At 41.8% G+C, this 25,155-nt stretch overlaps 1 protein-coding gene across 1 annotated transcript in view; it reads right to left on the bottom strand.

Moving 5' to 3' along the window:
- Positions 1-25,155, bottom strand: part of agbl4 (AGBL carboxypeptidase 4) — an 854,548-nt gene that overhangs the window by 5,647 nt on the left and 823,746 nt on the right. Inside the window, exon 12 of the mRNA XM_043699224.2 lies at positions 15,797-15,896. Within this exon, the coding sequence (XP_043555159.1) occupies positions 15,797-15,896 (100 nt within the window). The remainder of the gene's footprint in view (positions 1-15,796; positions 15,897-25,155) is intronic.

Raw genomic sequence — 25,155 nt, 5'->3', positions numbered from 1 at the left:
TGATTGTTTGAGTCCAGCAGCCTTTATAACACTACTGCTAAAACCCAAACCAAACCAGAGGAAAGTTGAGCAAGGAGAACTAGCCGCTCCTCTTTCATTGGGAGAAAGTGAGCACTGCAGATGCTGGAGATCTCTGCCCCCATGCCGATCTCCACCCCCATGCCTAACCGTGCTCCCAAGACGATCTCCACCCCCACGCCTAACCCCGCCCCCCACGCCGATCTCCGCCCCTAAACCTAACCCCGCCCCACTCCCAGCTCCAGCCCCACACCAGATCCTAGCTCCCAGCCCTGCAGTATTTTCACCATCCGTCCAGACCTCCCCCTCTCTGAGGATGAAAGATCAGTCCTCAGCAGAGGCCTCACCTTCATCCCCCTACACTCTCAGATTAACGAGTTCAACACACGACGAGACATCGAACAATTCTTCTGCCGCCTTCACCTCCGCGCCTACTTCTCCAACCAGGATTCTCGCCCACCCTCTGACGACCCCTTCTCCTGCCTCCAACACACCCCAATCACCTGGACACCCCGTGCTGGCCTCTTACCCGCCCTCGATCTCTTCATAGCCAACTACCACCGCGACATTAACCGCCTCAACCTGTCCATCCTTCTCACCCTCGCAACGCGCAGCTCTCCACTCCCTCCGCTCCAACCCCAACCTCACTATCAAACCGGCAGACAAAGGAGGTGCAGTGGTAGTTTGGCGCACTGACCTTTACATTGCTGAGGCCAAATGGCAGCTCGCGGACACCTCCTCCTACTGCCCCCTTGACCATGACCCCACCTCCCACCACCAAACCATCATCTCCCAGACCATCCATAACCTCATCACCTCAGGGGATCTCCCTTCCACTGCCTCCAACCTCATAGTCCCACAACCCCGCACCGCCCGTTTCTACCTCCTGCCTAAAATCCACAAACCTGACTGCTCCAACCGACCCATTGTCTCAGCCTGCTCCTGCCCCACCGAACTCATCTCTGCATACCTTGACACGGTCCTGTCCCCCTTAGTCCAAGAACTCCCCACCTACGTTCAGGACACCACCCACGCCCTCCACCTCCTCCATGATTTTCGCTTCCCCGGCCCCCAACGCCTTATCTTCACCATGGACATCCAGTCCCTATACACCTCCATCCCCCATCACGAAGGCCTCAAAGCCCTCCGCTTCTTCCTTTCCCACCGAACCAACCAGTACTCTTCCACTGACACCCTCCTTCGACTGACTGAACTGGTCCTCACTCTGAACAACTTCTCTTTCCAATCCTCCCACTTCCTCCAAACCAAAGGAGTAGCCATGGGCACCTGCATGGGCCCCAGCTATGCCTGCCTCTTTGTCGGATATGTGGAACAGTCCATCTTCCGCAGCTACACTGGCACCACTCCCCACCTTTTCCTCCGCTACATTGATGACTGTATCGGCGCTACCTCGTGCTCCCACGAGGAGGTTGAACAAGTCATCCACTTTACTAAAACCTTCCACCCCGATCTCAAATTTACCTGGACCATCTCAGACTCCTCCCTCCCCCTCCTAGACCTCTCCATTTCTATCTCGGAAGACCAACTCAACACGGACTTATATTATAAACCGACTGACTCCCACAGCTACCTAGATTACACCTCCTTACCCTGCACCCTGTAAAAATGCTATCCCATATTCCCAATTCCTTCGCCTCCGCCGCATCTGCTCCCAGGAGGACCAATTCCAATACCAAACAACGCAGATGGCCTCCTTCTTCAAAGACCGCAATTTCCCCTCAGACGTGATTGACGGTGCTATCCACCGCATCTCCTCCACTTCCCGCTCCTCCGCCCTTGAACCCCGCCCCTCCAATCGCCACCAGGACAGAACCCCACTGGTTCTCACCTACCACCCCACCAACATCCAGATACATCGCATCATCCTTCATCATTTCCGCCACCTCCAAACAGACCCCACCACCAAGGATATATTTCCCTCCCCTCCCCTATCAGCGTTCCGGAAAGACCACTCCCTCCGCGACTCCCTCGTCAGGTCCACACCCCCCACCAACCCAACCTCCACTCCCGGTACGTTCCCCAGCAATCTCAAGAAATGCAAAACTTGCACCCACACCTCCCCCCTCACTTCCCTCCAAGGCCCCAAGGGATCCTTCCATATCCATCACAAATTCATCCGCTGCACCCGATGTGGCCTCCTATACATTGGGGAGACAGGCCACCTACTTGTGGAACATTTCAGAGAACACCTCTGGGACACCCGCACCAACCAATCCAACAGCCCCGTGGCTGAACACTTTAACTCCCCCTCCCACTCCGCCAAGGACATGCACGTCCTTGGCCTCCTCCATCGCCAGACCATGGCAACACAACACCTGGAGGAAGAGCGCCTCATCTTCTGCTTAGGAACCCTCCAACCACAAGAGATGAACTCAGATTTCTCCACCTTCCTTATTTCCCTTCCCCCCCACCTTTTCTCAGTCCCAACCCTCGGACTCAGTACCGCCTTCTTGACCTGCAATCTTCTTCCCGACCTCTCCTCCCCCAACCCCTCTCTGGCCTATCACCCTCACCTTAATCTCCTTCCACCTATCGGATTCCCAATGCCCCTCCCCCAAGTCCCTCCTCCCTACCTTTTATCCTAGCCTGCTTGGCACACCCTCCTCATTCCTGAAGAAGGGCTTATGCTCGAAACGTTGATTCTCCTGCTCCTTTGATGCTGCCTCACCTGCTGCGCTTTTCCAGCAACACATTTTTCAACTCCTCTTTCATTGTACAAGTGCTTTTTTTTCAAAAACCTGAAAGCATGTTGCATGAGGCAGCATTTGTTAGGTCTAATCAAACTGGCCCTAAAACCCATCCAAACCCAGACTTTTTGGAGACTGTGGCTTTTATGACCTCTTTGGAAAAAAACTAAGTCCAACATAACCTTGTTAAAGGAGCAGCATCATCACAGCTCCCTCCTTAAAAGAAAAAACCATCAATATCAAAAGATGGCTTCATTTGAAACCTCTTAATTCTAAATTGTTAGTACCTTGCAACACGCACATACATTACATTGACTATACCTCCTAATAGTCAGAGCGAAATTGAGAAACAAACTTGTAAGGAGATCTCAGCTATCTATAATAAGAAGGTGGTTATGGTAGGGGATTTTAACTTTCCAAACATCGACTGGGACTGCCATTGTGTTAAGGGTTTAGATGGAGAGGAATTTGTTAAGTGTGGATAAGAAAATTTTCTGATTCAGTACGTGGATGTACCCACTAGAGAAGGTGCAAAACTTGACCTACTCTTGGGAAATAAGGCAGGGCAGGTGACTGAGGTGTAAATGGGGGAGCACTTTGCGGCCAGCGACCAAAGTTCTATTAGATTTAAAATAGTGATGGAAAAGGATAGATCAGATCTAAAAGTTGAAGTTCTAAATTGGAGAAAGGCCAATTTTGACAGTATTAGGCAAGAACTTTCAAAAGCTGATTGGGGGCAGATGTTCGCAGGTAAAGGGACGACTGGAAAATGGGAAGCCTTCAGAAATGAGATAACGAGAATCCAGAGAAAGTATATTCCTGTTAGGGTGAAAGGAAAGGCTGGTAGGTATAGGGAATGCTGGATGACTAAATAAATTGAGGGTTTGGTGAAGAAAAAGAAGGAAACATATGTAAGGTATAGACAGGATAGATCGATGGAATCCTTAGAAGAGTATAAAGGCAGTAGGAGTATACTTAAGAGGGAAATCAGGAGGGCAAAAAGGGGACATGCTTTGGCAAATAGAATTAAGGAGAATCCAAAGGGTTTTTACAAATACATCAAGGACAAAAGGGTAACTAGGGAGACAATAGGGCCCCTCAACGATCAGCAAGGCAGCCTTTGTATGGAGCTGCAGAAAACAGGGGAGATACTAAATGAGTATTTGGCAGCATTATTTACTGTGGAAAAGGATATGGAAGATATAGACTGTAGGGAAATAGATGGTGATATCTTGCAAAATGTCCATATTACAGAGGAGGAAATGCTCGATGTCTTGAAACGCATAAAGGTGGATAAATCCCCAGGACTTGATCAGGTGTAGCCTAGAACTTTGTGGGAAGCTAGAGAAGTGATTGCTGGGCCTCTTGCTGAGATATTTGTATCAATAGTCACAGGTGAGGTGCCAGAAGACTGGAGGTTGGCTAACATGGTGCCACTGTTTAAGAAAGGTGGTAAGGACAAGCCAAGGAATTATAGACCAGTGAGCCTGATGTCGGTGGTGGGCAGGTTGTTGGAGGAAATCCTGAGGGACAGGATGTACATGTATTTGGAAAGGCAAGGATTGATTCGGGATAGTTAACATGGCTTTGTGCGTGGGAAATCATGACTCACAAACTTGATTGAGCTTTTTGAGGAAGTAACAAAGAGGATTGATGAGGGCAGAGTGGTAGATGTGATCTATATGGACTTCAGTAAGGCGTTCAACAAGGTTCCCCATGGGAGACTGATTAGCAAGGTTAGATCTCATGGAATACAGGGAGAACTAGCCATTTTGATACAGAACTGGCTCAAAGGTAGAAGACAGAGGGGGGGTGGTGGTGGAGGGTTGTTTTTCAGACTGGAGGCCTGTGAGCAGTGGAGTGCCACAAGGATTGGTGCTGGGTCCTCTACTGTTTGTCATTTACATAAATAATTTGGATGCGAGTATAAGAGGTACAGTTAGTAAGTTTGCAGATGACACCAAAATTGGAGGTGTAGTTGACAGCGAAGAGATTTACCTCAGATTGCAACAAGATATTGACCAGATGGGCCAATGGGCTGAGAAGTGACAGTTTAATTCAGATAAAAGCAAGTTGCTGCATTTTGGGAAAGCAAATCTTAGCAGGATTTATACACTTAATGGTAAGGTTCTAGGGAGTGTTGCTAAACAAAGAGACCTTGGTGTGCAGGTTCACAGCTCCTTGAAAGTGGAGTTGCAGGTAGATAGGACAGTGAAGAAGGCGCTTGGTATGCTTTCCTTTATTGGTCAGAGTATTGAGTTGGGAGGTCATGTTGCAGCTGTACAGGACATTGGTTAGGCCACTGTTGGAATATTGCTTGCAATTCTGGTCTCCTTCCTATCGGAAAGATGTTGTGAAACTTGAAAGGGTTCAGAAAAGATTTACAAGGACGTTGCCAGGGTTGGACGATTTGAACTATGAGGAGACGTTGAATAGGCTAGAGCTGTTTTCCCTGGAGCGTCAGAGGCTGAGGGGTGATCTTATAGAAGTTTACAAAATTATGAGGGGCATGGATAGGGTAAATAGACAAAGTTTTTTTCCCTAGGTTTGGGGAGTCCAGAACTAGAGGGCATAGATTTAGGGTGAGAGGGGAAAGGTATAAAAGAGACCTAAGGGGCAACTTTTTCACACAGAGGATGGTACATGTATGGAATGAGCTGCCAGAGGAAGTGGTGAAGGCTGGTACAATTGCAACATTTAAGAGGCATTTGGATGGGTATATGAACAGGAAGGGTTTGGAGGGATATGGGTCGGGTGCTGGCAGGTGGGACTAGATTGGGTTGGAATATCTAGTCAGCACGGATGGGTTGGACAAAACAAAGTAACTGTTGCTTGTTAAAAATGCCAATTTTTCTCATTTACATTTCCTTTGTCAAAGTTGTGTTATAAAATTTCTTATTTCCCTTTTGATTGTCATGCACCACGGATAATTAGCTAGATATGATATGATACAGGCGGATGTGTTACCATACACCAGGGACTTTTCTAAAATATCTATTGGGACAATTCTTATGGTGCAATTGATATTGTCTTGATATTGATATGCCTGGCCCCAAGAAACTCTCATTAAGGGCTAAGATTTTAAGGATACACTGCTATAAAGCAAGTCTGATCTGTACGTCAGTGGACAATTTATCTAACTGTTTGTTTTTTCCCTCCTCCTTTGTTGGTTGACCTATGTCCAGCACCATTCTTCAGTGACCTTCTGCTAAATGTCCTTCACCAAAGAATTATGCGTGGTCACTTCTTCCAATGTCATTTCCAACCAGAGGCACAGTTTAGACTATTGGGCATGGAACCATAATTCAGTTAGCGTAAATAGGAAATTATTTTCCCTCGAAATAGAATAGTAATTCTCATATTGTTTTCAATGAAATACAAGAATCTTAAGAACATTTCCTCATTGTCAGATATCTTTCTAACAGTCAATTTTGGGTTCAACTTCAAGAAAGCAAATTATACGTCATAACGTTTCTAAAGAAATGGCACCGTGATTAGTTAAAGTCAGTAGCCTTTTTTCACATAGAAGCATACAAGGTTACATAAAATGTACAATACAGAGGCAGAGCATTCAGCTTAACAGATCAGTGCTGGTTTTATGCTTGACTCCCCTTCATCTAACTCTATCAGAATAACCTTATATAACTTCCTCTTCTTGTGGTAATGATTTTTGCATTCTAATCTTTCTCTGGATAAAGAAGTTTCTCCTGAATTCCTGGTTGGATTTATTAGTAACTATTGTATATCTATGACATAGTTTTGGATTTCCAACCACTGGAATTATCTTCTGTGTTGACCCTAGGAAATCCTTCTGTTAAATTATTTTTAAGATGTAAATCTACTTTAAATTATTAAGCCAATTATGTGTTCACAGGTTCCTTTTAAAATAATAATTTCAATTGAATCAGTTCATAATTTTGTTTTTGAGTTTCACTATCTGGAAAAAGATTTTCCAGTGACCTTTACTTTTTGTAGGAAGGTTTATTCAACAGACATAAACATAATTTTATAGCCATATTAAACAGTGTCAGATGAAAATGATGTAGAAAATGGCTCACATTATTTTAATATGAATGTACAGCAAACATCAGCAGTGTTGAAATCATTATTCAAAGTGCTCTACTGCAAAGTGGTGATTCAGTCGACATATTGATTCTGTTGCAATTGACAGCATAATTATTGAAATGGAATTTTGTAGCAGCCTCTCATAGAAACTGTCTATGAACAAGTTGCTTGAGAAATTGTGCAAAATAACTGACGTAACATAACCTAGAATTTATAGGAAAGTAAAATGTGATGTTCAATAATAGCGAAAATATCAAACAACCTCTGAAAAGTCTGATTACTGACCTAGTAGCCTCAACCACATTATTTATTTTTGAGTGCTTTGACTTTAGACTTAATTTATGAAAAGTTAGTTATTGATAGATAACTCTCAATGGCAGGTGAATACAATGGAGTACAGTGTATAATTTTACTAGAAACTACTAATAATTGGAAAGAAACCAAAACAAGATTCTCACCAAATTCTAAGAGAAAAAGAAAGTGCCCAAATCACTAAACTTAATCTCTGATTAAATAACTGAGACTTGAATCCAAACCCTTGGTTGCGACAAGGAAATATTGTTGTAGACATTCAGATAATTTTATTTTAGAAAAGACTTGCCACACATCTTATTCATGCTGCTATGCTATCCTTTGGGTCAAATATCATTTTGGTGAATGAAATCAGATTGAATTTCTAAATTAAATAAATAAGGAATTAATTTGTTTATTTTCATTTGGTTAGTTGGTAGTTATTGACTATCAAGTTTTCCTTCATGTCAAATGAATGAGGCTGGTTTTGGATTGTAGTACATTGGTGCCAATCAGCATTGTTAATTGAACAAATCATAGCGGACCAGATCTTCTGATAGTGAGAATTGACTGGGAAGTTGAAGTTTCCAATGGACAATTACTTGACATCTGGAAACCTCCAAACAAGTGCCCAGCTCTGCTTTAGAGTTGGAGACTTTACAATGTTTTGACTCACCTACTTTAAGAGTTAACTAGGAAAAAGTTAGAGGGATTAAAATCTGTTCTAACTCATGGCTAACCATCACCCTGCTGAGAGCCCAATCCACCTTTGGACCTGACACCCCATGTTTAGTCCCATCACATCCACAATGACTCCTTCAGATACATGACATCCTCTGGCCCCATATAGACACCTGACACCCCCAACTCACCCTGTCCGTGACACTCCTGGGATCACTCCAGTCTAGACATTCACCCCCAACCTGCCCCCTACCTGTCTTCCTTGGATACCTGATAACTACAGACCTGACCCTCTCCAACTTTCACCTCCTTTGACTCTCCACAATCCTCTTCCTTGACTGAACCCTTGCCAACAGCCCCTAACACAACCTTCCAATTACCACAATGCACTCCCTGACCTATCTTAACCTATTACCCATTTGTCAATCTACACCTGCCCAACCATCAATCAGCCTATTCCCAACCAGGCAGCTTACCACCCCATCCATCTGCCACCTAGTCTTTCATTTATCTTTTGTACAGTAGCAGTCAAGGAGGCTTTGCAGCCTTTGGAACATGGAGTATGGCAGTTACTGCTCATAAAGGGACATGGCTTCAGCAACAATTCACTGCTCTGGTTCCTAGACTGGACTGCATGGCCTAGGGTAGCTCCTTACCTGTGCATTTAGCCGGAAAGTCCTCTAAAGGAAACTGGGAAACTTTAGGCCCGATCTGGGTCAGAAATAAGGAATCTCAACTGATCAGAAGATTCGGGCCAATATCTTCTATAAGATTTTTCCATGGAATGTGGGCCTTGCTGATGAAGCTTGCATTTGTTGCCCATCCCTAATTTTCCTTATACTTAATAACTTGCTATGCTGTTGCAGAGGGCAGTTAAGAGTCAACCAAATTGCTTTGAATCTGGATTCATATGAAGGCCAGACCAGGTGAAGATGCAGATTTCCTTCCCTAAATGACATTACTGAACCAGAGGATCTTTTATAACAATTGATGATAGTTTCATGGCAACTAATACCAAAACTAACTGAATATTCCACATTTATTAATTAAATTACACCACTGCTGTCGTAGGAGTTGAACCTGCATCCCACAGCATTAGCCCGGGCCATTGGATTATCAGTCCAATGAGTATACCACTCTGCTGCCACCTCCCCTTTGCCTGTAGGTACCTTTAAATATGTGTCTGGATGGAGTTGTGACACTATTTCGTAAAATGTTTAAGAAAAACAAAACTTAAGCAGTCTTTAGCATGTCATTTTCTTCCACATCTGCTCTTGAGGTAAAATCTTATTGAAGCAGCTGGAGAGATGGCAAGAGACCCACACTGCCTTATTTCAGGAAGGCCCGCTAAACCAAGAGCTAATGAAACAGTGTCACTCTATCAAGAAGGGACGGTGTCTCACCTAGTATGAGCTACAGTCAATCAAAGGTTAGTAGGTTTTGTGTTAAGCAGTGCCACTGGGGAGGCTATGGCAACTGCTAGTGGGGCAGGCAATGGCAGCTCAGGATTATGTGGCTGGCCAGGCCTTTGATGGAGGAGGGGTTTTGCAATGTTGCTCTAGGTGTTTGGCAGAAAGGACGGGCCTCTCACTCTCAGGACCATCCCACCACCCCACTTTTTATCGTCTGGTTCCTTAATCATGCACTGAACATCATTGATCAAATGCCTCTCCCCACCTGGAGGTTACAAGCTATCCTGCATGGTAACAAGCCTGGTTACAGCTGGATTAATTCCAGCTGTGGTGGAATGACCCTCATACGTTATTATTTGTTAACAACTTAAAGGCCAGCAGGGCCTTCTTATACTGAACTTAATCTGCCAGAAGGGTTAAAATGGTGGGCTACAACTACCCAATTAAATGACCTCACCTTCTCCAAGCTCAACCACCAAAGAAAGCAGAAGATGTAGCCATTGGTCTTGTAGGCAATCAAACCCTGTTCATCACCTCTTGCCGTTTCTGGTGCATGCTGTTGTTTGTGGAGGGTTCCCTTAACTATCAAATGAGACAATCTTCTTTGCACCTCTCAACAGGAGCTCTCCCATTAGCTCTCTAACAGAATGCTTTAGAGTTGGTCTGTACCTTGCTTTGGGGGCAAATCTGTTTGCTACTTCCATCTTTATTTTGCTAGGTATTGTTTTTTCTAGGTATTGCTTTTCTCCACACAACCTTAAAGTATTGAGAAAGCCTGAAAAAAAAATCAGTTCTCTCAAGCAGCCACAAATCTTTATGAGGTTTCTTCGCTGTAATTGTGTAATTAAGCCCTTTAAAAGCTGATGACACATCAGATACTCTGCATCATCCTTTTGTAAGCTCCCAATGCCAGGGGAAATTAAAGCTTGAACTTTGGCTGCCATAGAAAATGTTGAGTGCTCTTGTAAGATCTAAAAGGATGAGGTTTTAGCAATTGCATTGAGTATATTAAGCTCACAATGAGCTTACTTTCCTCTGTCTATTGCTCCAGCAATAGGACTAGAGATTTCAACCTATTATGGTTGATAATCATAGTCACTCAACACCAGTTCTATAGGCACCATCATGAAACTTCTGTTGAAATGAATACATTGGCTCACAATGATATCTCAATTCAATATAATACTCTATTCCATCAGTGAGTCAAAATGCTCAGATAATTCTTATATGAAAGGAAATATCAAAACACTTTACAGAATAGTTCATTGTATTGTTCTAAAGTAGTTATGTGAAAGAGCTCATATTTTATAAACCAATTTAAATGTTGCTCTTGACATTGAGTTAGTATCAAAACATCGTCATAGTTTTCTGACTTACCACTGTAGCTATTGTTATATGAAATAACTGCAAGAAATTAAGCACTTGTTCTTTGTCAAAGATTTGATTTGCAAAAGCTGACATTTATTATCATTCCTTAATTTATTCTGAGAAGATGGCATCTGTCAACCGTTCATTGCTCGGTAAATACACCAAAGCCTCACATAGGATTGGTGACATAATAATAACTAAAGGAAGTCTGGCTCTTGGGCCTGTTAATCTCTTCAAGATGCCTTATTTCATTTTTTACCTTAGAACCCACTCAGATGTAAAATGGGGCCATTTTATTCATTTTTAATTGATTTGGCAACTGCCATTGGATCAACAGCTTGAACTTAGCTTCCTTGTCACCCTCAGTACATCAGTTACAGCCTTTTGTTATATTCCCTATTATATGGCTCCAGTTCTGCTGAAGTCTTTTGAAGTGTGTCAATTACATTTTACCTTCTGATCATTTTCCTCATTCAGCTCTTCTCAAACTAAGAAATGCAGTTGTTTGGTAGTGCCGAACTTAAGTACTACTAAAAAAATACACATTTTGTCTAGCCTTTTGTCTTGCATTCATCAGGACATTTTCGTAAGAATACAAACTCAAGGGGAAAACCAACATTCATACTGCACGAAAGGGGATTGCTAATTGATTGGCACGTGGACTCTGATTGGTGGAGCTGTTGACAACATATACAGGCAGTACTTATTAATGCTGGTTGACAGTTAACAATTGAGCCTTGTTAAAATTTAAGGCAGGTTTTAAACCACTCCTTGGAGTGCAGGTTCATAGTTCCTTTAAACTGGAGCCGCAGGTGGCTAGGATAGTGAAGAAGACATTTGGTATGTTTCCTTTTATTAGTCAGTGCAGAGGAAAGAACTAGTGACTGGCTGTTACCTATTTTGTTGAGTCATGGAATCATAGAGTCATACAGCACAGAAACAGACCAGTTTCATCCAACCAGTCCATGCTGACCATAAATCCAACTAAACTAGTTCCACTAGACTGCGCTTGGCCCATATCCCTCCAAACCTATCCTATCCATGTATTTATCCAAATATTTTTAAACGTTGTTTAAACTGTACTCACACCCACCACTTCCACTGGAAGTTCATTTCACATATGAACCACACTCTATGTAAAGAAATTGCCCCTCATGTCTTTCCCTTCTCACGTTAAAAATATGCCCCCGATTCTTGAAATCCTTTATCTGAGGAAAAAGATACCGATACCCCTCTTGATTTTATAAACCTTTACAAAGTCACCTCTCAAACTCCTATGCTCCAGTGAAGAAAGTCCCAGCCTATCCAGCCTCTCCTTATCATCCAAACACTCCATTCCCAGCAACAATCTGATAAATCTTCTCTGAGCCCCCAGCTTATCCTTCTTGTAACAGGGAGAACAGAACTTGACACAGTGCTCCAGAAGAGGCCTCACCAATGTCCTATACAACCTCAACACAACTTTCCAACTCCTATACTCAAAGGTCTGAGTAATGAAGGCAAGCATGCTAAATGATTTCTTAACCAACCTATCTATCCATGATGCAAACTTCAAAGACTTATGTACCTGAATCCCTAGGTGTCTCTGTTCTACAAAATGACCCAAGGCCTTACTCCTAATTGTATAAGTCTGTAAGGGTTGCAGCAGATTTAGTGTGTGTACGTATCCTTTCTGCAAAATACAGGGCCCTGTGAATTAGAGTCATAGAGTCATCCAACATGGAAACAGACCCTTGGTTCATGCCAACCTAGTTTCCCAAACTAAACTAGTCCCACGTGCTTGCATTTGGCCTTTATCTATTTATATCTATTTATCTACCAGTTATCTACCAGATCTCATTGATGATCACATATTTGATCATATGCTGTCTTGATGTCAAGGTAAGTGGAGAATGCACCATCATGGCCTTGACTTTATTTTGTAAATGGTGGACAGGCTTTGTTGAGTCAGCCAATAAGTTACTTACCACATAATTACCAGCCTCAGCCCTGCACTTGTAGCAACAGCACTTAAATGGCTGGTCCAGATCATTTTCTGGTTAATTGTAGCCCTCAGGATGTTAAAAGTAGGGCAACAGTGATGGTAATGCCATTGAACTCACAGGTTAACAGACTGGAAATTGAGCCTCTCTTTTCCAAGAGTTGTCACAAAAGTTTATGTGCGTTTTGTAAAGTATGAAAAGTTCCCCAATTTACCTGACTCAGACCCAGATTGATAGAAAGCACAGACCAGGTTTCCACACTGAACAAGAATCACTATGTATTAAAAGTAATTAGTTTCAAATATAGGTAAATAGTTATAAACTGTCAGCATATAATACTAATTAAAACTCTAAACCTCTTCTGAACTCCCCCTTGTGCACACTGACAGAGAAATTGACAAGGTTAAATAGGTTATGTGCAGAGGGAAAAATGGAAAAGACAGTTCAGTAGTCTTTGTTCCCACGTTCGGTTTTTGAGATGATCCCTTATTACTGCTGGCCAGTAATTGTCTTTCAATTGCTTTTCTCCTTATGCTTCCACTGCTGAGAGATACAAAGTGATTGGTTCCTTTATAAAATATGTTTGAGTTATTAGTTAAAATTTTCAGCTTACAACAATGGTTGCAAGTAAGATAAACTGGTTTTCTTCATGCTTACAATGAGTTTTGATTGCAGAGAACAGACAGGCTGTTCCTAAGCTGGGGAAGAACTGGACACTTCTCTCTCTCTCTCTCTCTATAACTTGTTCCCAGCTCCAAGCTGTTCAATTACCTGAGAACCAATGACACAGTTTTTGGCTGGCAAAAAGGTCTCTGTCATTGATAACTAATCATTAGTCCATACAGCAGTTCAGCCTCTTATTGCCATCAAAAGTTGCATCTGATACCCCTCAGCTCCAAACTGTCGACAGCTTAAATTTCAATTGCTGCTTGTTTAAACAGTTGTTTACAATGCTTGCTATGCGTGCCAGGTTACCTTATTTTCAAAACTGTAGCCACCCTTTCACTGGTAGCCACTGGTTTTAAAATAGATCTTTCTAATTTCAATCACTTTTTTTGGAAAAAAACACAAAATAAAAAGACATCATCCTTGCAGTTACAATTTCTCTTGTTGGAGTTGGTCAGTACCTAGCACTTGTGTGACATAAATATTATTTACTATATACCAATCCATATCTAAATGTTGTCCCAGTCTTGTAGCACTTGGATACAGAGTGCTTCAGAGCAGAGCAGTAACGTGTGGTGCTGAATATTGTGCAAATATCAGCAATTACCTCCACTGCTGACTTTATGATGGAAGGCAAGCCAATGATAAAGTTTGGGTCTTACTTACTACCCTGGGGAGCTCCTTTAGGCATGACCTGGGTTTGGGATACATAGAACATAGAATAGTACAGCACAGTACAGGCCCTTCGGCTCTCGATGTTGTGCCAGCTTTTTATCCTACTCTAGGATCAAACTAACCGACATACCCTTCCTTGTACTATCTTCCATGTGCTTACCCAAGAGTTGCTTATATGTCCTTAATGTATCTGACTCTGCTACCACTGCTGGCAGTGCATACCACACACCCACCACTCTCTGAATAAAGAACCTACCTTTGACACCTCCCCAAAACCTTCCTCCAATTACCTTAAAATTATACCCCCTTGTAATTTTGCCATGGGAAAAAGTCTCTGGATATCCACTATGCCTCTCAATATCTTGTACATCTCTATCAAGTCACCTCTCACCCTTCTTCATTCCAGTGAGAAAAGCCCTAGCTCCCTCAACTTTTCTTAAGACATGCCCTCCAGTCCAGACAGAATCCTGGTAAATCTCCTCTGCACCCTCTCTAAAGCTTCCACATCTTTCTTATAGTGAGGTGACCTAATGGTTGACCTTCAATAGTCATCATCATTGCCTTGTGCTATGTAACATTCCAACTGGCTGAGAATTATTTCCACAACCCCATTCCCAATTACTCCAGTTTTGACAAATCTCATTGATGATCACATATTTGATCACATGCTGTCTTGATGTCAAGGGCAGCCACTCTCACCTCACCTGTGGGATTCAATTCTTTTGTCCATGTTTGGACCATAGCTGTAGTGAGTCAGGGGCTGAGTTGGCCTAGTGGAACCAATTTGAGTATTAGTGAACAGGTTATTACTAACTTAGTGTCACTTTATAGCACTGTTGATGACCCCTTCCATTGTTTTGATGATGATCAATAGTAAACTGACGGGGTGGGAGATAATTTTCTGAGTTAGACTTTTGGGACAGGATGTATTTAGACAATTTTCCTTATTGTTGGGTAAATGCCAGTGTTGTAGCTGCACTGGAACACTTTGCAAGGGCCCATAGCCTTTGCAGTATCCAGTGTCTTCAGCATTTCTTGATATCAAGTGAATTGAGTCTAGCTGAAGACTAGCATGTGTGATGCTGGGGACCTCACAAGAAGGCCGAAATGGATCATCCATTTGGTTGTTCTGACTGAAGCTGGTTGCAAATGCCTCAGCCATGTCTTTTACACTAATATGCTGGATTCCCTTATCATTGAAGATAGCGATATTTGTGGAGGCTCCTCCTCTTGTTAGTTGTTTAATTGTACAACACCATTTATGATTGATATGGCAGGACCGAAGATCTCATATGTTGCTTGTGGAAGTGTTTAGCTTTGTCTTTTGTGCGCTGCTTCTATTGTTTGGCATGCAAGCAGTCCTGCATTTTACCTTCACCAGACTGATGCTTAATTCTAGGTAATTTGGTGCTATATCTAGCATGCCCTCCTCCAGTCTTCCTTAAACTAAGGTCTATCCTCAGGCTTAGTGATAATTGTAGAATGAGGAAATGCCAGGTGTTGACGATATAGGTTCTGGTTGAATATTAGCTTTCCTGCTGATGATGTTCATGACATCTCTTGGATATCCAGGTTTGAGTTGCTAGATATGCTCAAAATCTTTCTCGTTTAGCCTGGTGGTAATGCCATACAACACAATGGAAGGTATCCTAAGGATGCTATCTCCACAAACTCCAGGCAGTGGACACTTGTAACAAAACTGCCATAAACAGAAGCATCTACTACTGATAGATTGTTGAGAGTGAGGTCAACATTTTCCCTCTTAATGGTTCCCTCATCACCAACATCTATGCAGTCTCTCTTTATAATCATAACAATGACTTCTCAATGCTGACATTAGTCAGGTACCTGGAACTGATACAAATATGTTGTCAGAAGAGTCTAAGGAATGTCATCCACCACATTCTTAAAAGTAACTATGATTCCATACCTGAAGTTTGCAACTGACGCTAAAGATTTTGTACTGGCCACATTATTTGTTTTGTAGTAATCCATGAATGTTCGAGCCAAGTTGTTTCCAAGTTTCATATCTGTAGATTTGTAGTTAAAGAATTAAGACAGTTATCTGTGAAAAGAAATAATTGCATTGATATTAAAGCTACAACCTTTTCAAAGTATATTATTTTCCCATTCCTCTCCAGATCAATCTTGGCACTAAACATAAGGTATGAGTAGAACTTGAATTAACTTTTAATATGGACAACTAACTGGTATCTACTGAGTTTTAAAATCTGAAATTAGATACAGGTTGAATATGACAAAAATATTACTGCAAGCAAAAATAATCCAAGTTTAAAGAAATGTTTCTTTTCATATAATCCTAATGTGGATTCCTAAACATTTGTCCAAGATTTTCAACAAAAGCATAAATAGAGCAGAAAAATATTTACCCATGGAATATTTGTTATTTACAATTCCTGTCATCACAAAATAAATATATAAATCTAAAAGAAAAGCTGTGCAAGTACATAAAACTTTTGTTGGGTTTTTGAGACTATTGAATAAAAAGATAATTATTGGACTTCAGGGAATAAGTTTTGATGAATGATTACACAAATTAGGTCTGTTTTCTCTCAAATTTAGAAGATTAAGGAGTGATTTGATTGAAGTCTTCAAGATATTAATATAAAAAGACAGGATAAATAATTATGCTATTTTCACTGTTGGGGATTCTAACACCTGGAGGGAATGTCTGAGAACTAGGACCAGATGTTTCAGGAGAATTACTCGGAAGCACTTCCACACACAAAAGATGGTAGATAGTTGGAACGATATTCCATAAATGGGAATGGATGTAGGATTAGTTGTTAATTTCAAATATGAGATTGATAGATTTTTATTTAAGCAAAGGTAATTAGGGGTATGGGCCAAAGGCAGGTATATAGAGTTCAGCCAGAGATCAGCCATGATCTCACTGAATGGTGGAATAGACTCAAGGGGATGAATGGCCTACTCCTGTTCCAGTATCAATAGACTGCAGAACAATGACCAGTGAGCTTTTAATGTCACAATTTATAATGGATATCCTAAAGTCGGAATAAGAGGAAGTATTTGAAAATCCAGAATTATTTGCAAAATAGACAGTGAGATGGGGGTACATAGGGATGAGGTGAAATTATGTATGTTAAGGATGTGTTCAAATTCATAGAGGTTGTTGGTAGGTGAATGATGAGATGTGATAGGTGAGAAATGTCTAATGCATTGTTGAAGTTGGTAGGATATGGCATTCGTAAAGGAATCCACTAACCTTGACCATTGTTTTGAGGTCATTGAATATTTGCTATACAACACCCAAGTCCTTGAAATAGAGTTTTGGCATCAAGCCGCACAGATATGTACTTTTGACTGTATGAATGGAAAGTCACGTATCCAACCATGCTCCCCACTTCCCAATGTGAGTAGAGGATATCTTTTCTCCTCTAAATCTCTCTATCAAGACTCCATTTCAGCATGCAAAACCCACATACTGCCATGCTATTTCCCACATCAAACTCACCCTGCACAACTCTAAGAAATGGGTTAGCCACAATGCAACTCTGCTTGTAAATGCAGGTTCATACTGAGTAGCCATGTTTATGTGGTACCAGTAATATTTTTTGGTCAATTGTTGTTGTGTGCACCTAATCAAGATCACAATTACTCTTGGCTGAATGCAGAATTATTATTCGAAGTACGTAGCATGATTTTGACCAAGCAACAAGGAAGAAATGGTGATATAGGTCCAGATCAGGATAATGTGTATGGAGAGGTACTTGCAGGTTATGGTGTCCCCTTGTGTAGTCAAGGGAAGGTGTTATCAAAGAACCTTGGTAAGTTATTACAAGGCATTTTTTATATGGAGTATTGCAGTCATTTACTATTGAATTTCCAACCTGTTAGCTGAGTTAGCCACCACTGTTGTTTCTGGTCAATGCTAACCCCATGATGTTGACGGCGGGGGATTCATTATTGATCATAATACAAAGATGGATGAATTATCTCTTGGTGTATTCTCATTGCCTGGCAACTTACGTGGCATGTGTGTTTCTTGATATTTATCCGTGCAATCAGTGCAGTGAATATTATCTAGGTTTTGTGCCAAATAGACCCAAATATATGAGAAGCTGTAAATTGTACTAAACTCTGCAATCATCAACAAACATCCCCACTTCTGAGCTCATATTGGGATCCTTGATGCCACACTCAGTCACATGTTGCCTTGATGTCAAGGACAGTCAGTCTCAAAATCTCCAGAATACCGTTTTTGTCTATATTTGGAATTTGGCTATAATGAGTCTAGGAGGTGAGTAAGCCTGGTAGAACCTAAATTGAGCATCACTGAGCAGAATATTGCTGAGTGAGTTGATATCAGCATTGAAAACAGCTTCCATCACTTTCCTGACAAGAGTAGACTGATTGGGTAATCAGCCAGATTAGATTTTGTGAACAGAACAAAACTGGGCAATTTTCTACATTATTGAGTACATGACAGAATGTATTTTGACCATTGTAAAGATTTTCAGCGTTATCTGCGTAGTGGTTAGAATCTATTCCAAATACAATTCATAACAAGTCACGTGCTCTGGTTTGAGTCTTGGAGCCTCCAAAGGACTTGATAATAGGTCAATGAAAGTGGCAACTTGCGCATGCTCGAGACAATCTGATGGGAAGAAGGCAGACCCTTTCAAATAGAGTGGAATAGTTTTGGGTAAAATTCAAACTCTGGCTGTCGTAAAGTTATCAGCCACTCCAACCGGTAGAATAGGAAATTGAGTAGGAGAGCCATGATGGGCCAAAGCCCCAGAGCGGTAACTCTGGATTAGCTGACCTTGTACATGCTTACCATATATCCATTGTAGGAGAAAGTGAGGACTGCAGATGCTTGAGATCAGAGCTGAAAATGTGTTGCTGGAAAAGTGCAGCAGGTCAGGCAGCATCCAAGGAGCAGGAGAATCGACGTTTCGGGCATGAGCCCTTCTTCAGGAATGAGGAAAGTGTGTCCAGCAGGCTAAGATAAAAGGTAGAGAGGAGGGACTTGGGGGAGGGGTATTGGAAATGCGATAGTTGGAAGGAGGTTAAGGTAAGGGTGATAGGCCGGAGTGGGGGTGGGGGCAGAGAGGTCAGGAAGAAGATTGCAGGTTAGGAAGGTGGTGCTGAGTTCGCGGGTTGGGACTGAGACAAGGTGGGGGGAGGGGAAATGAGGAAACTGGAGAAATCTGAGTTCATCCCTTGTGGTTGGAGGTTCCTAGGCAGAAGATGAGGCGATCTTCCTCCAGCCATTGTGTTCCTATGGTCTGGCGATGGAGGAGTCCAGGACCTGCATGTCCTTGGTGGAGTGGGAGGGGGAGTTGAAGTGTTAAGCCACGGGGTGGTTGGGTTGGTTGGTCCAGGTGTCCCAGAGGTGTTCTTTGAAATGTTCCGCAAGTAGGTGGCCTGTCTCCCCAATATAGAGGAGGCCAGATTGGGTGCCTCCTCCAGCAAGAAATGCAAAACTTGCGCCCACGCCTCCCCCCTTACTTCCCTCCAAGGCCCCAAGGGATCCTTCCATATCCGCCACAAATTCACCTGCACCTCCACACACATCATTTACTGCATCCGCTGCACCCTATGTGGCCTCCTCTATATTGGGGAGACAGGCCGCCTACTTGCGGAATGTTTCAGAGAACACCTCTGGGACACCCGGACCAACCAACCCAACCACCCCGTGGCTCAACACTTCAACTCCCCCTCCCACTCCACCAAGGACATGCAGGTCCTTGGACTCCTCCATCGCCAGACCATAGCAACACGACGGCTGGAGAAAGAGTGCCTCATCTTCTGCCTAGGAACCCTCCAACCACAAGGGATGAACTCAGATTTCTCCAGTTTCCTCATTTCCCCTCCCCCCACCTTGTCTCAGTCCCAACCCTCGAACTCAGCACCACCTTCCTAACCTGCCATCCTCTTCCTGACCTCTCCACCCCCACCCCCACTCCGGCCTATCACCCTCACCTTAACCTCCTTCCACCTATCGCATTTCCAACGCCCCTCCCCCAAGTTCCTCCTCCCTACCTTTTATCTTAGCCTGCTTGGCACACTTTCCTCATTCGTGAAGAAGGGCTCATGCCCGAAACGTTGATTCTCCTGTTCCTTGGATGCTGCCTGACCTGCTGCGCTTTTCCAGCAACACATTTTCAGTATATATCCATTGTACCCAATTAGAGCAGAATTAGGCCACACTGGAGTGAGAAATCATTGGCAAGACTGTAGCAATAGTATAACCCATGTTGTGAATGCATATGCAGCAAAAGACACTGGTAACATGGATGAAACCAGATTGTTGCACCTCTTTTTAAAAATCAAATCACTCTATAACATTTAAAGATTAAACTGATAATAATGGAAAGCAATGCAAAGAATGTATCACTGCTGTTGTCTGAGCCAACATGAATGGCACTGAGAAGTGGACTCTTCTTGTGACTGGGAGTTTCAAGAAGCCACAGTGCTTTCCAATGATCACATGGTATGAGGATAACAAAACCACCTAGATGACCTCTAGCAATTTTGAGGCATGGATTGTGTAAGTGCAAAAGCTGTATCAATGGAAGATTAAGAGAATTATGACCCTGATGACCTTGAAGCATCCAATGAATGCCCATCCACTTAGCAAACTGTTTCCCTAGCTGAAGTTGCAAAGGACAGCGATGCTTTGGAATTTCTTACTGCAGCACAAAAAATATTGACCATATTGATGACATAGCAGATTGTATCATACTTGTCCAAAGACAGAAAGCTAAACAAAAAAAATCAAAGATTTTCCACAGACAATTCCCAATTTTTTTCAATGCCTTTTACTGTACAAGGTCAGACTATTGTAAGATAGGAATAAACTGGAAAAGAATGACATCTTTCATGCACTTATTTTTAATGTTGATTTAGTGTGCATTTGTAGGGAAATTGGGTTACATAAAAGTTTCATTGATTATCTCAAAGTTTAGCATACTATGAATTTCTAATGGGCCCTTTGCAATTTTAGCTTTTTTTATTACAAGTAAAATAATTCCCCTATTGAGATTTGAAGGAACAGAAGTATTCTTCACAAGAAAAGTCTGGGATCTCTGTTGCACCAAACTTTTTCACGTTCTGGCTGAAAAACTGCTTCTATTTCCCACTATTCTTGACCTCTAGGACTCAGCAAGTGACATACAGGATCCACAATTTTGACATGCCTAATGTTGGCCAGTTTACTCTTTCTATTAAGTGGGCAGCTGGACATCAAGATGTCAATGAGACATCTTGATGTCCAGCTGCTAAAATCAATCCACATCTCCCACGTGGGAGATAAAATGCATTCTTTAATGTTTAAGCTGCAGAAGGATGGACAATAAATTTATTTATGAAGCAGAGTTAAGCTGCTGTGGCTTGTAAATTACTCATCAGATGCTAACATTGGAGGTCCCTACAAGGATGAAATGGGACAAGGACATGACTTAACTCAATCTGATCTTACAGTTGATATCTTGTGAAAACCATATGACCAAATTTATAGCCATAAAGCAAATGACAACAAAGAAAATGTAGAATTATTGTCCTTGTACAAGGATAATCAATTCTTCAAACTAGTTTTGCTGGCCAGCCCACTGCAGCTGTCAACTCAGCAGACATCAGATGATGCTTTGCAAGTACAACCAAGCATATCCTGGCATCAAAGTAATTTAAGGTATTTCAACCACATCTCAAATGACGGAAGTTAAAAGAAAATTATAAGCAGCATTTTCATTATTTAGGTTTAAAATCACCAACAGGTATTTTCTTAGGGCATGAGCTATGTTGAGAATAACCTGTCATACACAGTTGTGTCCCATATCTTGGCTGAGGTAAGTACAAAAAAATGTAGATTCAGAACAACTGATCAACTGTGATATGTTAATTTCAAAATTATTTACTTCTTTACACAGAAGCCATGGAATACACTCCTTTTTGGAAACATCTCTGTTCAATAAATTTCAATTGATTAAAATTAAGAGTCAGCCTCCTAAAAGGATATTGTGGTTGTGCACCTGCTCTGCATAAGACTTGTGAAAGGGAAAAATAAATGAAAAAATGAATGTTAAATCAGCTAAATCCTTCCCTAAACATTTCTATACAGACTGATTTCAGTCAATTCTCTTGAACATAAATGCAGATTATTAAATTCCAATTTTATTTTTCTTTTTTACATTCTTTACAAAATCTACACTTTAATGCTGTGACATGAAAATCTTGTTCCACATAATCTCTTGGTTATAACCCAAACCACAAGCAAATTAGCATAGAGTAAATAAGATCAGAGCATTGAATGCATAGCTCTCAGACAGACAGAGAAAAAGTGGGCATTGATTTGTGGACATTGGCATCAGTACCTGTAAAAGGAGCTGTTCCATTTGGACAGCTTCATCTGAACGGTGCTAGCACAAGTATACTCATAAGTTTTAATACTAGAGCTGTACCTGGCTTTGAACTAAATAGTTGGAAGGGGAGGTTTCATGTGAGGGGGGATTTGGAAAGTTAAAGGGAAAGGACAAGGCAATGGTTCCAGGTAGTGATGCGGGTGATAATAATCAAGAGTGTGACAGGTTGCTATATCCATTATTGACTTTATACCTTGTCTAGCAGGATCACATCCTCATAGTTTAAGAAATCAAACGTGTACTTCAATGGCAGGGCATGCAAATTAAGTATTAAATAGTTGCAGACCCTTAACAGACAAACAATAATTCATTGCTGAATTCATTACCAGTTACATTCAGGGCAATTTGATAAAGTTCTTCTCCTGGAAGGCATTTAATGTACTTGAGAGAATTCAATATTTCTAACAAAAGCAATGGTGTCTTTTTTCCATACGTTTTCCCTTCATAAAAAATTACCATGAATCAGATCCGACAAAAAATGCCTTCAGGACCAGGATTCCACTTATCAGCTCAAATATCCAGTGCTATGGTGAATAAACATAAAGGGTAACATCATCATCTTGAAATCTTCTAATGACACCAGTCACCTTGGCCTGTAAATGTACTACCTCAATCATGGTCATTCTTCAATCAACTCTCAGGCTCAGGCTCAGCTCATGCCCTTGGATAGCAGTATTTACAACCAATCTGTCTGACATAAACACTGTCCTCTCTTGAGAGGGAAATTAATCTCTCTCTGCATCACATTTCATACTGCAATTTGGCATTCTGCTTCTATCTATTTGGTACACATGATCAAGTGCATCTATGCTTCCCAGTACATTATCAGAACTGTTTATTGTGCATTTGATTATTTGTCATATAAAACCAATTTAAATACAAACAGCCAATTGCATTCATATTTTAATAGGAATCACAGAAAAAAGGAAAATGAAAAACAAAACAGTAATTCAGAGGAAAGGTTTTCCCCAGAGTTTGAATTATAAACAAGAATTTTAACTCATTTTATTTGGCAAAACCAGAATCAAAATCCAAGTGGTGCACTTCTCGCTTGTATCCCATTCTGTAACACGTTTATTGCTCCTGCTTTCTTGTATGGTTGAGCTGTGCACAAGACTCAGAAAGGCACCTCAGAAATATATACAGGAATTAAGCATCTACTTCATGGTTTTCTGAAGTTACCCTGCTCAATTAACCCTGGTGGGCACTCAGCAAAGTCTCCAAAGAGAAATAAAAACCTGAGAATGTTTGAAATACTCAGAAAGCTTGGTAGCATCCATATCGGAGAAACTGACATTTTCGATCAGGAACTTTTCTTCAGAGCTGAGCCTCAAGGAAAAAGTCTGGCAACATCAGCCAAAAGCAGACCATTACATTTTATTTCTATACTGATGATTCTAGTTCTATCTCATCACCACTTTTCTTGACTCCTCCATTGTTTATCCTACCTCCAATATTCGATGAGGAGAAATTTCTTCCAATTAATATTGGGAAGCCATTATTTTTAGTCCTTACACAAAACTCTGTTTCTTAACTGACTCCATTTCTTTTCATGGCAGATGTCAGTAACTAAACTTTTCACAACCTTGCTGTCATCTTTGACCCCAGTGATAGTTTCCGAGTAAATGTTTACACTATCATTTAGCCATGTTAGCCACCTATTTCCATCATTGTCACCCACCTTTAACTCCCGCCTCAGTTTATCTGTTACTGAAACATGCCTTTGTTACCTCTAGGCATACTGTTTCAATACACTTGCGGTCAGCCTCATACATCCACCCTCTGTAAACTGGAGGCCATTGACAATTCTGCTGCCAATGCTCTAACTTGCAGTAAATCCCATTCATGAGTCACACCTGTGCTCAATGACTGAGATTGGCTCATAATGAAGCAGGATGTTCGTTTTAAGATTCTCGTCCTTGATACCTCCATGGCAATGTCTTCTCCCTAGCTCCTTAACAGAGGGCACTGCTTAGAATGACTGAAGAGGCTTCTGGGAAGAGTCATCTCAGTCACTGTTACCGAGGAGGAGAGAACTTTAATTTAGGGAGTTAGGAGTTAAACTAAAAGGTATGACCTCAACGGTAGTAATCTCAGGATTTCAACCAGTCAGAGTAGGAATGACAAGATAGCTGAGATGAATATATGGCTTGAAGGATAGTGCAAGAGAGAGGGATTCAAATTCCTGGGACATTGGAACCGTTTCTGGGGGAAGTGGGACCAATACAAAGTGGACGGTCTGCACCTAGGCAGGAGGACTGTTTGCTTGTGCTGTTGGGAAGGGTTTAAATGAGTACAGCAAGGGGGTGGGAGCCAAAGCAGGAAGTTAGAGGGAAGTAAAGTGGGGACAGTAACAAAAGACAGTAAGGGGAAAAGTGGATGGCAAAGAAACTAAAGACAAAATCGAAAAGGATCTCATTACACCATGATTCTAAAAGGGCAATACATGTTGGGGAAGTCCAGAACTAGGGGTCACACTCTAAGAATAAAGGGTAAGTCATTCAGGATTGAGGTGAAGAAGAATGTCTTCACTCAGAGTGGTGAATTCTCTCCCACAGAAAGCTGTTGGGGCCAGTTCATTAGATTTATTCAATGGGAGCTGGACATGGTGCTTGTGGCTTAAGATATTAAGGGGTATGGAGAGAAAGTAGGATGGCATACTGAAATTGCATGATCAGCCATGATCATATTGAATGTTGGGGCAAGCTCGAAGGGCTGAATTGCCTTCTCCTGCGCCTATTTTCGATGTTTCTATGTTAACCCCTTCCAAGCCCTAAGATATTCTGCATTATCTTGAACACACTCAATTTTAATTGCTCCACCAACGGTAGCCTTGCCTTCAGTTCTTTGGATTTGCTGCTCTGCAATTCTCTCTCAATAC

This window comes from Chiloscyllium plagiosum, unplaced genomic scaffold, assembly GCF_037043375.1.
Source record: "Chiloscyllium plagiosum isolate Xiang-an unplaced genomic scaffold, Cpla_swu_hap1 HiC_scaffold_9, whole genome shotgun sequence".
NCBI lineage: Eukaryota > Metazoa > Chordata > Chondrichthyes > Orectolobiformes > Hemiscylliidae > Chiloscyllium > Chiloscyllium plagiosum.
Note: the sequence above shows the minus strand (reverse complement) of the source record. Positions and strands in the feature narration are given on the sequence as shown.